Source organism: Plectropomus leopardus, chromosome 20 (assembly GCF_008729295.1).
Source record: "Plectropomus leopardus isolate mb chromosome 20, YSFRI_Pleo_2.0, whole genome shotgun sequence".
Classification (NCBI taxonomy): Eukaryota; Metazoa; Chordata; class Actinopteri; order Perciformes; family Serranidae; genus Plectropomus; species Plectropomus leopardus.
Genome location: NC_056482.1, coordinates 25,785,448 through 25,798,797, shown reverse-complemented (window position 1 = coordinate 25,798,797; position 13,350 = coordinate 25,785,448). Strand labels below are relative to the sequence as shown.

General features: G+C 38.0%; 1 protein-coding gene across 1 annotated transcript; it reads left to right on the top strand.

Annotated features, from left to right (window-relative positions):
* The first annotated feature begins 1,544 nt into the window (after positions 1-1,544).
* Positions 1,545-7,357, top strand: wdr45 (WD repeat domain 45). The gene is given in 12 exon segments (XM_042509724.1): positions 1,545-1,646; positions 1,825-1,941; positions 2,496-2,570; positions 3,109-3,213; positions 3,313-3,418; positions 3,866-3,960; positions 4,045-4,077; positions 4,080-4,123; positions 4,197-4,403; positions 4,669-4,804; positions 4,876-5,022; positions 6,877-7,357. Coding segments are annotated over 11 exon segments (1,107 nt in total). The 5' UTR covers positions 1,545-1,646; positions 1,825-1,892; the 3' UTR covers positions 6,987-7,357.
* Positions 7,358-13,350: the final 5,993 nt, after the last annotated feature.

Here is a 13,350-nt window from a genome sequence, read left to right as displayed (position 1 = left end):
CTCTGATTAAATGGTTTTTTATGGTCTGGACTCGGGCCAAAAAGTTCACAAGCAAAAGCTTTTTTTACTGCTTTTTTACTGCTTCGCCTTTTTGAAAATAAAGCAGGAGAAAAGGCGAATGCACGCTCCGTCTCCGAGGAAAACGTGATTTTATCACAGATTTCAGTTTGCATGAAGCTTCTATATATAACCTGAGGGCATTTTTATTGGGCATTTTACGGGAGGTAAAGGAATCTTTACTGGTGCTCGAGCTGCGGTCTGTAAAAACCCGTTTGGACGGTATTAAAATGATGGAGATGCTCTGGCTCCAGTAAAACCCCTCACCTCCCACAGCGCAGCCGATCTGATGCAAACATCTAAAAATGTCTGAACAAATGACCTGAATCCACCTGCAGCCAGAATTGACATGAATATTATATTTCTACAAAATACAAGAACGTTTTGATGTAAGGGTTTAATAAAAAAAATATTTATGGAGTTAGTTTATTTTTAAAATACATTTTAAATATTTTTTTTCATCTTTCATTCCAATTTGTTCTGTTTAGCTACATATTAATCAAAGATTCTTTTTATTTGATATTTTTATATTGTGTTTATTTTTTAAATTAATTTTATTGCTCATTTTATTCTTTTTTTTCACTATTTTCTATAAAACATGAATAACAATTCTGAGCCTACCTGAAGCCCCAAAACTTTACAATATAAACATTTTCTAACCCTGCATCTTAAAACAACAACGTGAGAAAGATGTGATCGAATTAAAGCTTTTGATTGAAGGAAAAACAAAATATTTTTTTCATCATGCCAGAGCTGCATTTCTACAAAATATAATCACCTTTATGTTTTTTATTTACATTTTTTAAGATTTTTAAGATAATTTTTTTTCATTCTTTTTTTAAATGTTGCTACATCTTAATTAAAGATATCTATTTTATTTGATATTTTTTTTAAATTCTGACTTTAAATTAATGTTAAACATGACTGTAACAAGTTGCCTTGAGCCAAAAAACTTTACAGTAAAAACATTTTTGATCTCTGAAATACTACCTGTCTCGTACCAACGTGAAAAACATATAAAAATAATAAAGATTGTGAAATAAGATTGTAAAAAGATGAAAAACTTGAATATAAAATGTGTTTTACTGCCATTTAAAATATGAGTTATTTTTAAATTGTTTCTCTCATCATCTTTATGTGTTTTGAATCAAATCTCCTAAATCTCACAACATATAAATTGATTATTTTTTATTTTATATTTTTGTATTATATTTATTTTTAAATTTACTTGATTGCCAATTTGATCTTTTTTTCATTATAGTCTATAAAACATGATTGTGATAAGTTAGAAAAAGACGAATAAAGAAGTAAGATAGTAAGAAGATGAAAAGCTTCAATATAAAACAGCCATGTGTAATTTATGAGGTTTTTTATTTATCGTTTTTATTTGCGTTTTCGTTTCAATTTCTTTAATTTCGTCACATTTTAATTATAGAAAAACGTTTTTGTAAACAGGAAGCGGAACGAAACCGGAAGCACGTGTCGCATACGTCACTGTTGCGCCATCTGCGTTGTTGTTGTTGTTGTTGTCTCTGAGTGTTTGTTGTTGTTTTGAATCGTCCGCGTGGTCTCCTCTCGACGTGTTGATGGTGAGAGTTGTGTTTTTTTTTAACTGTCGACGTAAAAACGGAACATTTAGTCGCGTCTACGTCGCTGTTTGCCGATGCTAACAGCGCGCTAACGGTGTTAGCGTGCTAACGTCAGCCGCAGAAAAACAACAACGATCAGCTGCTGTCACCGTGTTTCACGCGTCTCTGCTCCTCTCAGGTCGACCCGAGCGTCCGCGCCGAGCTGTAGTCCACCGGGAACCCGACGGTAACGGGAGTGTGTCCGCCATGGCTCAGCAGAGAGGAGTCAACAGCCTGCAGTTCAACCAGGACCAGAGTGAGTGAGCTAACAGCTAACGGAGCTAACCGCCGCTGCTGTTTACTTTAGCACTACCTGAAGGAGTATTCACAGGCTTTACTGCAGTAAAAGTACCCACACCACACTCTAAAAATACTCTGTCAACAGGGAAAGTGTCGGTATAAACAGGAACTCGTGGTCTTAAACCCTAAAACTTAAAACAAAATTATTTCTTACAAAAACATTGAAATTAGGCAACAAGCGACATAACAAGTTACATAAATCACCTGAAATAATTTTAAAAAATGAAGCTATACTGTACTTTTCTGAAAAAAAAATTATATATATATAAATTGGTAGTTTCATTTAGAATAAAACGTATTTAATATTTTTTATGAACTATGTTTAGGGTGCAATATAATATTCAATATTTCCCTGAAATATTATAATATAAATACAGCGAGTTACAGGTGCTCTGAAAAGAAAATACTCAAGTAGAAAAAAAAGCATTTTCTCAGATTTGTGAGTGCAGTAATCGAGTACATTAATCACATTCGGTAACTGCGTGTTTGCTTTGTTTTCCTGACTCTCAGGCTGTTTCTGCTGTGCGATGGAGACCGGGGTCAGGATTTATAACGTGGAGCCGCTGATGGAGAAAGGCCACCTGGGTGAGTCGACCGCACTTTAATGCTGGATTTTTATTTTTTAATTATTTTATTTTTGTTTTTATGGTAAATGCTGAAAAATCTCAGTTTGAATGATACTTTAGGTTGGTCACTATTATCTGTGCTGATCAGGGATTTTTATAATAAAAACTTTATTTCTATGACACAATTTATTAAATGTAAAAACAAAAAACAAGTAAATGACCTGGAAAGAGTGCCTAAAAAATTATAAATTTATAACATAACTTTGAATATGTAATTTTGATCATATTTTTTCCTCTAACATTTTGTCATGTCTATTAAAATAATTTTATAAATCTACTAATTTCTTGCAATTGTGTTCACTGTTACTTGTGCTTAATAGCACATTTTATTAAATGCAACACAAAGTGCTTCTTTATATTAGAGCGATGAATTACTACACTGTTATATAAAAATATTTTATATCAGTACTACTACACCGCAGGGACTCTAAGCTGCTCTGGTGAGACGGCTGTTTCCAGTAAATCCAGTCAGTTTTAAAGTCTGTTTTCATTTCCAGACCATGAGCAGGTGGGCAGCGTGGCCTCGTGCTCGATGCTGCATCGATCCAACCTGCTGGCCGTCGTCGGAGGAGGAGTCAACCCCAAATTCTCTGAAATATCTGGTGAGTTACAGCAGCTCATTTGTTATTATGGCTTCTATTAATAAACCGGTCGTCATGTTTGTGTTGAAAGACTCAGCTGATCAGATCTGTCCTCTGCAGTGCTGGTGTGGGACGACGCTCGAGAGTCACGAGACCCCAAAGACAAACTGGTTCTGGAGTTCACCTTCACCAAACCGGTTCTAGCTGTCCGCATGAGACACGACAAGTGAGTCCGCCGTTACGGCACTTTGTCTCTAAGAGCTGAGGTCTTCGAGGTCCGAGATAAGCCCCTGATCCAAGAAATGTCCTAAAAAACGTCCAAGAAACGTCCTAAAATCCAAGAAACGTCCAATAATCTCAGACATTTTCTAAAATATGAAAAATGTCCTAAAATCCGAAAAAATGTCCTAAACTCCTAAAAACCTCATAATCTCCTAAAAATGTCATAAAATCTGAAAAAATCCTGGAAATTTTTAAAAATCCCGTAAGTATCCTAAAATATAAGAAACGTCCAAAAATCTGTAAAAATGTCCTAAAATCCAAGAAATCTGTTAAAATCCTAAAACATGTATGTAGCTGCTGAGCGGTTAAGAACATAATTTCGGGATTACTTGTCGATAAAATGAGCGTCAGCCGTGTGAAGTTTGATAAACGTGTTGCGTTTGTTTTCCAGGATCATCATCGTGCTGAAGAACAGGATTTATGTTTACAGTTTTCCAGATAATCCGGTCAAACTGTTCGAGTTTGACACCAGAGACAACCCCAAAGGTAAACGTCCGTCTCTCGCTCTGGATGTCTCCTTCCATCGCGGTCAAACCGTTTTTAATACAGTTAACCCTTTCTGTCCTGCAGGCCTGTGTGATTTATGTCCCAGTCTGGAGAAGCAGCTCTGGTGTTTCCGGGTCATAAATGCGGCAGCCTGCAGCTGGTCGTAAGTCTCAGACTCACAAACCGACGTCCCGGACACATCTGTCCCCCCGCTAACAGGTATTGTTTCTGTTCAGGACTTGTCCAACACCAAGCCGGGGACGTCGTCCGCCCCGTTCACCATCAACGCCCACCAGAGCGAGATCGCCTGCGTGGCGCTCAACCAGCCCGGCAGCGTGGCGGCGTCCGCTTCTCGTAAAGGAACGCTCATCCGCCTGTTCGATACCACGACCAGAGACAAACTGGTGGAGCTGCGCCGAGGCACCGACCGCCACCCTCTACTGGTACCTTATACTAGTGCAGTACCATTTACTGGTACCCTCTACTGGTACAGTACCACGAGTTTAGAGAGGGGACACAGAATTATGCACACAGTTATTTTTTTAAAAAGACGTTGGCGGTGAGATTTTTCAGTGAAAAACAGGTCAACAACAACGAAGACACACGAGCTTCATAATTCAACAACTTTCTGGGGAAAAAACGGAAGTAAAACGAAGTATGACGGAGTATTAAAGCTGCTGTCTGTTCGTGTTGACGCTCTGACCGTGCGTCTTATCTCCGTTCTTTCTCCGCAGCATCAACTTCAGCCACGACTCGTCCTTCCTGTGCGCCTCCAGCGATAAAGGCACCGTTCACATCTTCGCCCTCAAAGACACCAAACTGAACCGCCGCTCTGCGTAAGGCCGCCTGACGCTGACATTTCACCCTCACACTGCTCAGAGAGTCTAAAATAATGCGTATGTGTGTGTTTGTCAGGCTGGCGGTGTGTGGGGAAGGTGGGCCCTGTGATTGGTCAGTACGTGGACAGCCAGTGGTCATTGGCCAGTTTCACCGTGCCGGCCGAGTGCGCCTGTATCTGCGCTTTCGGAAAGAACACGTCCAAGAACGTCAACTCCGTCATCGGTGAGGACACGCGTCAAAATACACACGATGTCTTAACTGTGCTTTAATTATACAGAAACTCATAGTGAGCATGTAATTTATGAAACTTTTTTTTCAATATTTTGGTCTAAATTTAATTTTCTTAGAATTTAGACTAAATAATCACCAATTATTATTATTATTATTTTTTTTTTTATTTATTTTTTTATTTATTTATTTTAAATTTGAAATAATATCCCATACAACAAATTCCGACCACTGTCTTTATTTGAGACAGGCTTATATTATTTATTAGTGTATTTATTCACATTATTACGAAGAAGCCTCCCTGATTCCTGATTCCTCCTCCTTGTTTGCTATTTTCTTGATAAATTGAAATCAAATAATAATTAATATAATAATAAAACATTTTATTTAAGGGCATGTTTCAGGACACTCTGGTATTTCTTATCAAATTACTTGATTATTTGACAAAATTATTATTATTTTAATTATTATTTGATTAAATACGTTACACAACATATAACAAGGGCGCTAAATAATTGTTATTGACGTTATGTCATTGTTATTTTTTAGAAAGGGTAAAATGTCACACTGGAGGGCGACGCCGTTGTGTCAAATGTCATGCTTCTTTTGTTTCCATGACGTCGGCATGCTGTCTAAAAATCACACACTGACGCGACGTGATGCTGCTGTCGTTCGGTTCTGTGTGAAAATGCAAAAAGCGGCATTAAAAAAGGACGTTATGGCGGCTCTGCAGTGTGATTTCTGGGAGCAGAGGCCTCTGCAGTGGCTCACAGATCAAATCTTAAATGTCAAGATTTTTTGTGAGATCAGAAAAGAAGAAAAAAGTTCTGCAGCACAAGTCTGAAATTTAATCTCCCGTCTTTTGCCTTTTTTTTGTGACAAGTCGGATAATTTGAAATGTATTCAAGTGAGACACCAAATCCTGAATCCTGACTGTCGTACTGACGGATTCAGACCTCTGAGAGTGAACGTTACCCCAAATATACGGCTCAGACTCCACCTGCTTTGACTGGGGGCCACTTTGGCTAAATGACAGGAGGCCAGGGGCCCCATACATGTCTCTAGGATTTTAGGACGATCAACTTTTTAGGACTTTTGGAAGGTTTGCAGGATTTTAGGGCATTTTCAGGACATGGTTTTTAGGAGGTTTTGAGGATTTCTAGGATGTTTACGTTTCTAGTACTTAAGGACGTTTCTAAGATTTTAGGATGAATTTAGGAAGATGTTCACCTTTTTAGGATTTTTGGGACGTTTCCAGGATTTTATGATATTGAAGGACACATTTTGAGGATTTTAGGATGTTCTTGTTTCTAGTATTTTTGGACGTTTTGAGGATTTTAGGACAATCACATTTCTGGGATTTCAGGATTTTTCTGGGATTGTGGGACATTTCTAAGATTTTAATATGTTTCGAGGATTTTAGGACGTTTGTAGGACTTAAAGACATTGTAAGTCTTAAGTCTTTAGGTCACATAAGTTTATTTCATTGCTTCATTTGTTGGAAAAACTGGCCTCCGTATATTTGAGACTTTACTTAAACACCCAGCAGACGGATGTTTAACCCCGTCGTCGCCTGCTGTAGGTTTGTTGCACCACAGTGGAGAGACGAAGCGTTCCTCTCACGACGCTTTAATCAAATCTGTCTTGTCATATCTTAAGTTTAAGTGATCTTTAAGTGTCTTTCTGATTGTTTCTACGTGACTTTAATCCTCCTCCAACACTTCAGCAGCCAATCGCAGCTCTGAACGCCAGCTAACCACAGACACGAGCTCCTCACTTTGTTGCCGTCAGACTCGCCGTTGCTTTCAAAAGTTATTTATCGTGTTTTGTTTTTTTGAACTCCTGCAGCCATATGTGTGGACGGGACCTTCCATAAGTACGTGTTCACCCCGGATGGAAACTGCAACCGAGAAGCCTTCGACGTGTATCTGGATATATGTGACGACGACGACTTCTGAGGCGGGTTTCAAACAAGACTGGAGCGATGTGAGGACGAGGAGACACGAGGAGACACGAGGAGACACGAGGATGACGGTGGCGGCTGGAAATGACTTTGAGTCGGTGATTATTGTCCAGCTGTGGAGACAGACGGAAAACAGCCTGAGACGGAGAATCCGAGACTTTCTGCTGAGGCCTGCGTGATATCGTGTGTGTAATCATCGTATCGACAGTATGTATCGGCGTGAATATAAATACAGATTTCTGCTGTAACCCTGCGTGTACCATGAGTCTGAAACATGACAGATACACTTAAACCCTGAAAGTGTTTGGATGTATTTATGGAGAGGTTAAAGTTCAACTGAAATTAAAAATCAGTTTTGATAAGAAATCAGCGTTTGTATCGCTCGTGTTTGTTTTGACTTGTTTACTTATCGAAATTGCGATTACCAAAAATAAGAAATCTAAGATGCTTGAAAGTTTAATAAATAATATTAATTAGCTGAATACTCCTGCTGTAAACCAGCTTCAAGGTGAAACCACAGTTATCATCACAGATCATCAGACCGATTATTGATGATTGATTAACAGCTCTCACATTTAAACAGACTTTTCAAATCACTGCACAATTCAGGAGAAATAAAAAGATCATAAGCCTGATGGACCGTGGTCCGGACCAAAACTTCATCCTGTCCGGACCCGTGGTTAAATCTAAATCATGAATAATAATAATCAATAATAAATCATATGTTTATTACTCTCCAACACAACATGGTCACATGAAACTGTCGGTGAACTATGAGGGCAAAAAAAAAGAAAAATAATCGTTCATTAATCGTAATCGAGGTAAAAATGTTAATCGTGATTCTGATTTTAGGTATGAGGTTTGGACCTTTGCTGGGAGGAAATTTTAGCATCTGGACCTCTTTGAATTTCAGTCGAGTACCCCGGCTTTATTACGAGGATTTGTAAATGAGGGAACGACAGTGAGGCAAACCTTCGTGCAGTCGTTTCCACGACTCAGACTTTCTGGTGGATTTTTGGATTACGGATTAGGAGGAAGCTCAGTTTCTACGGATATCGAGATCACCCAAAAAAACATTACAAGACTTAACCGAAGCGTCTCTAATCTCCCTGTTACACATCGGAAATCTGTGGGTTTTTGCACGTGAGCCGCCGGAGCAAGTGAGCAGAAACTTTAGCGTCAGCGCTTCAGAGGATGCAGATTCGGACAAATATTAGAGAAAATTAGAGTAAAAATGTCATCAGTCCTCATTGTGAGCACTTTGTCTTCTCAGGTTGTTTCATTTGAAAGATTTTTTTAGAGAATAGTCAGAAAAAATAAAAATGAAAGTGTCTTCATCTCTGTTTCTCCCTTTAATCATCCGAGGAGCCTTTTTCAGGGAAACCCCTGCAATATAAAACTAAACTATGATGAATTAGACTTTAAGTAATTACAGTTGACAATTAAACCGCAGCTAATTGCATTATAGTTCATTTAGAGTCAATGAAGCAACCAATGCGGTAATAAGACCCGATTATTCCACACTGGTATTTAACCAAATATATTAACATTTACTTTCCTGCCAAGTCAGTGAAATTAAGTTCAGACGTAATCAGCAGCGTGGAAAAAAAAGCCTCGTAAGGCTGTTTATCACTTTAAAAAAACTAAACTTTTAATTATCCTCTGCAGTGAACTCTGGTGTTTACAGAAGATTTAAAGGCAACACTTCCTGGTCTTGACCACGGAAACCAAAACGTTTTTGGATGTGTCACTGAGAGGGTTAAACCTGATCTGCAGCCCAAACGAGGGGAAGTGAAGTGACACCAAAGATGCTGCAGTGTTTCGTGTGACGAGAACTTTTTTGGCTTCTCATTAATCGAACTGTGCAGAAATCTTATTATGTGATCAGTTTTTGGCCGTAAAAGGCACCGCAGCTGGAAGTGTAGCAGCCAAACCTTTTCTTATGTACGTGCTGTAAACAAGCTTTGGACAATATTTAAGCTGCTAAAATAATATCCTTCTGCTACATCAGTCACGCTGTGCAACACTGAGAAAAAGTTACATTATGTTGCACATTTCGTAGATCTGTCCAAAGCTTTGACTGGCGAGTTTCGAGCAGTTGGGAGTCAGCACTTACTGACGTATAAAACTGTCAATAAAACATTTTTTTACAGTTATGAATCATCATAAATACAAGAAATCACTGAGCATAAATCACAAATGTGAATACTAAATATTAGGCTGATCGGTCCAGTAGTTTGCAAGATTAGCTGCAGACAGACGGAAACACACACACACACACAAATACATGCACACACACAGCTAAATGCATGATAACTACAATTTTTGTATCTAAGTGGAAGTTTGTGCCAAATTTAAGCAAACTCCTTCAAAAGGCTTTCTTGAGATATTACATTCATGCCAATGAGACAGATGCAAGGTCAGTGACCTGGACCTTTGACCTCCAAAATCTAATCAGTTCACCTATGAGCCTAAGTGAGCGTTTGTGCCAAATTTGAAAAAAATCTCTTAAGGCATTCTTATGATACTGCATTTGCAAGAATTCGATCTTTGAACTATGACCACCAAAATCGAACCAGTTTATCAATGACTCAAAGTGAACATTTGTGCCAAATTTGAAGAAATTCCTTACGGTGTTCTTCGGATATTGCATTCACAAGAGTGAAACAGATAAGGTCATAGAGATGTTCACATTTGACATTGGGCCACTGAAATCTAACTTATTTCTATTTCATTTGAAGTGGACGTTTGTGCCAAGTTTGAAAAAAAAAAGACTTTCCTTGAAGGTGTTCTTTCAATATTGCAATCACGAGAATTGAGATTACAGTGACTGTGATGTTTAATCACCAAAATCTAATCACTTCTCCACTGAGTCTAAGTAGATGTTTGTGCCAAATTTGAAGAAATTCCCTTGATGTATTACATGCACAAGAGGGAGACAGATGAGGTCACTCTGACCTTCATGTCTGATCTTCAACCACCAAAATACTATCAGTTCATTGTTTGGTCCAAGTGTACGTTTGTGGCAAATTTAAAGAAATTCCCTGTGGATGTTATTGGGATATTGTGTTCAAGAGAATGAGATGGATGCTAGGTGAATCTGACACTGACCTTACCAAAATCTAATCAGTCCACCATGGAGTCCAAGTGGACGTCTGTGCCAAATTACAGGAAATTCCCACATATTGTGTTCACGAGAATGGGACTGAAAATTCAAAGACGCAGCCCAGAGAGATTAAAAAGGCTGGAACACATTTAGTCTTTAACATTAAATTGAATTTTATAACAAGTAGTGGAGCAGAAAGTAAAATATATCTCAATTAATTATAGTGGAGGTGAATTATAACGGATTTGGAAATGCTCAGAATTATTCTGGAGTAAATCTACTTTCCACCACCACTGAATTGATGTAAAGTCCGAATGAGGCTTATTTTTTATATTTGCCCTGACTTTATATTACTTCAGCGACCTTCCTGCTGTTACTCTGCAGCGGATGAGATGTTTCTCGGCAGATGTTCCTCCAGATGTGCAGCTCATCGTGACGCCTCCTCCTTTATTAACCTGTCGTACCTGCGGTTGTGCAACAGCTCGGCGGGTGACATTTGAAACGCCGACCTCTGTCCTCACATTTATTCTGATGCGTGCAGCATTTGCTTTCAGCCTCTCCGTTAACTGGCAGCAGCCGTTTACATTCAGCTTTTACAGCCACTTGTCATTTGTGTAAGTGGGATGATGTTTAAATGTCAGCCATCATGACTCACTTGTTTGAAAACAAACCCGAAAAATGCACTTTTAATAAGTTGTGAGGCCTTCACTGTCATGTTCACAAAATATCTGTTTTTATCATTAAAGGGCAGCAGGTATGAGCATGATGAAATTTGAATAACTGACTCAACATTTTTACGTTTTCTGATATTTCAAGGGATGATCTGTAGTTCTACAGAAACACATTATGTTTTGTCTTTTATTTCACGATATTTTTCTTTGGAAAGATTCAGTAGGGCTGCACAATATGTATAATTTTCTAATCGTCGTCATGTCAACGCGATAAACACACTGTGAAAAACTGCAATACTGAACCCAGGAGTATTTTGATGAGATGTTAAAGAAGATCACGGGCTAGTTTAATGCAGAACAATAATGATCACGTCGCGGCCGTATGTCTCAGCAAACCCGCCAAGTTGCATTCACTCTCTTAGAAAACATGGATGCTCTTTAAAGTGGACATTTGTGCCAAATCTGAAGAAATTCTCTCATGGTGTTATTGAAATATCAAATACACAAAAAAAGAGATGAATGCAAGGTCATAATGACCTCTTACCACTCAAGTCTAATCAGATCATCCTTCACTCAAAGTGGATGTTTGTGCCAAATGTGCACAAATTCCCCAAAGATGTTCTTGAGGCATCAGTTTCAAGAGATTAAAACAGACAAAAGGTCACAGGGATATTGTCATGTGACCACCAAAGTCTACTCAGTTTATCCTTGACTCAAGGTGGACATTTGTGCCAAATGTTAACAAACTACCTCATGGTGTTTTTGAGATATTGCATTCACAAGAATGTTGAAAGAAAAGGTCAGAGACCCTAACCTTATACCACCAAAGTCAAATGAACTCATTCTTGACTTAAAGTGGAAGTTTGTGCCTAAATTGAAAAAAAATTATCAAGGTGTTCTTGCAGTATCATATTCACGAGAATGAGTGATGCAAAGTCACAATGACCTTTGAGCACCAAAATCTAATGAGTTCATCATTTAGTCCAAATGCACGTTTGTGCCAGATCTGAAAAGATTCGCTCAAGGTGTTCTTGAGTTATTGCGCTCATGAGTACAAGACAGACAAGGTCACATTGACCTTGACCTTTGACCACCAAATTCTAATCAGTTTATTCTTGACTCACTGTTGATGTTTGTGTGAAATCTGAAAAGACTCCCTTAAGGGGCTCGAGATATCGTGTTCACAAGAATGTGACAAACGGACGAATGAACAACCCAAAAACATAAAAACTCAACGTGATCATCACTTTACCAAAACCACAATCTGTCCCTCACCAACGTTTTTGCCAAAATCTAACCACAGTCAGGTCTCTGAGTGTGAACCACAGTGCTGTGTTTCATCAGAGTAATGAACACCGAGCCTGCGACGGTTTCCCTCCTTCAGTCGTGATTCCTGATATTCTGCCTCTAAAGAAATTACCTCTGCATGAAGGGATTTTTAAAAAATCGCTCTGAGAGGAGAAGAAGAAGATTTGGAGCTTTAAAAAAAGAATCTGAATCAGAAACTAAATCACCCGAACAATCAGATGTTTCAAAAAGCAGAATAAAAGAAGCACCTAGAGTTTTAAGAGCATTTCTGTCGTTACGAAACGTTTCAACGTGACAAATTTATGACTTTCTGCAAAAACGGACAGAATATTTTACCGTCAAACTGCCGTTACTTTAAACAGATTTTACTCAAGTAAAATTAAAGTCACGTGTCAAAATGTACTTTGATAAAAGTTACTTTTATGAAAAAGGAATACGTGTTGGAGGGAGAGTAAAGAAATAATTGTTTTATTATTCTTAAACTGAATAAGTATTTATTCACAGGCGTACGGTCACAAAACATACGCGTGTGAAGAAATGAGAGTGAATATCAAACACATCATTCAGCATCTGTGCAGTCAATAAAAAAGCAGCAAACGCCTCAACGAGAAAAAATACAATTAAGTGAAAGAAAAGTGTTAAAGGATTTCATTTATTTTTTAGATTGATTTTTTATGTTTTGGTTAAATAACTCGTAGGATTCTTTTTATATTTTTTTATGTTTTGGTTAAACATCTGCTAAAAAAGAAAACTTTGTTTTTTTATTTATTTTTTATATATTTTTTAAGAAAATAAGGCTCTGCATAGAAGGTGAATCTATTTTTTGGCACGCATTAGTCCTCTCCAGAATGCACCACCTGGAGCGAGCATCAAACCTACTATATAAGCAAACTTTTTTAAAAAGTAGATGATAGTTTATAACATTACGACAATCTATAACCAACATAACAAAACACAACCAACAATATATTCCCGTTCACTCTGGGAGGCTCAAGAATCAAAAAAATAAATACATAAATAAAAAGATAATAATAAAGAAAACCACAGTCATACCGCGTCAGCCTCTCCTCTGATAAATTAACAACAGTCCCTTAAAAGAGACAAATCCACAAAACTGTCATTAAAGTGAACAGAAATAAGAACTGACAATCTAATTTCATGTAATTCCACCTTAAATATGCAACCAAACCTCAGCGGGAACAAGCAGAAAACACACAAAACTCAAACTCATTTCACTGAAAATCACCAACAATTCAAGTAAAACATCTGAGGCG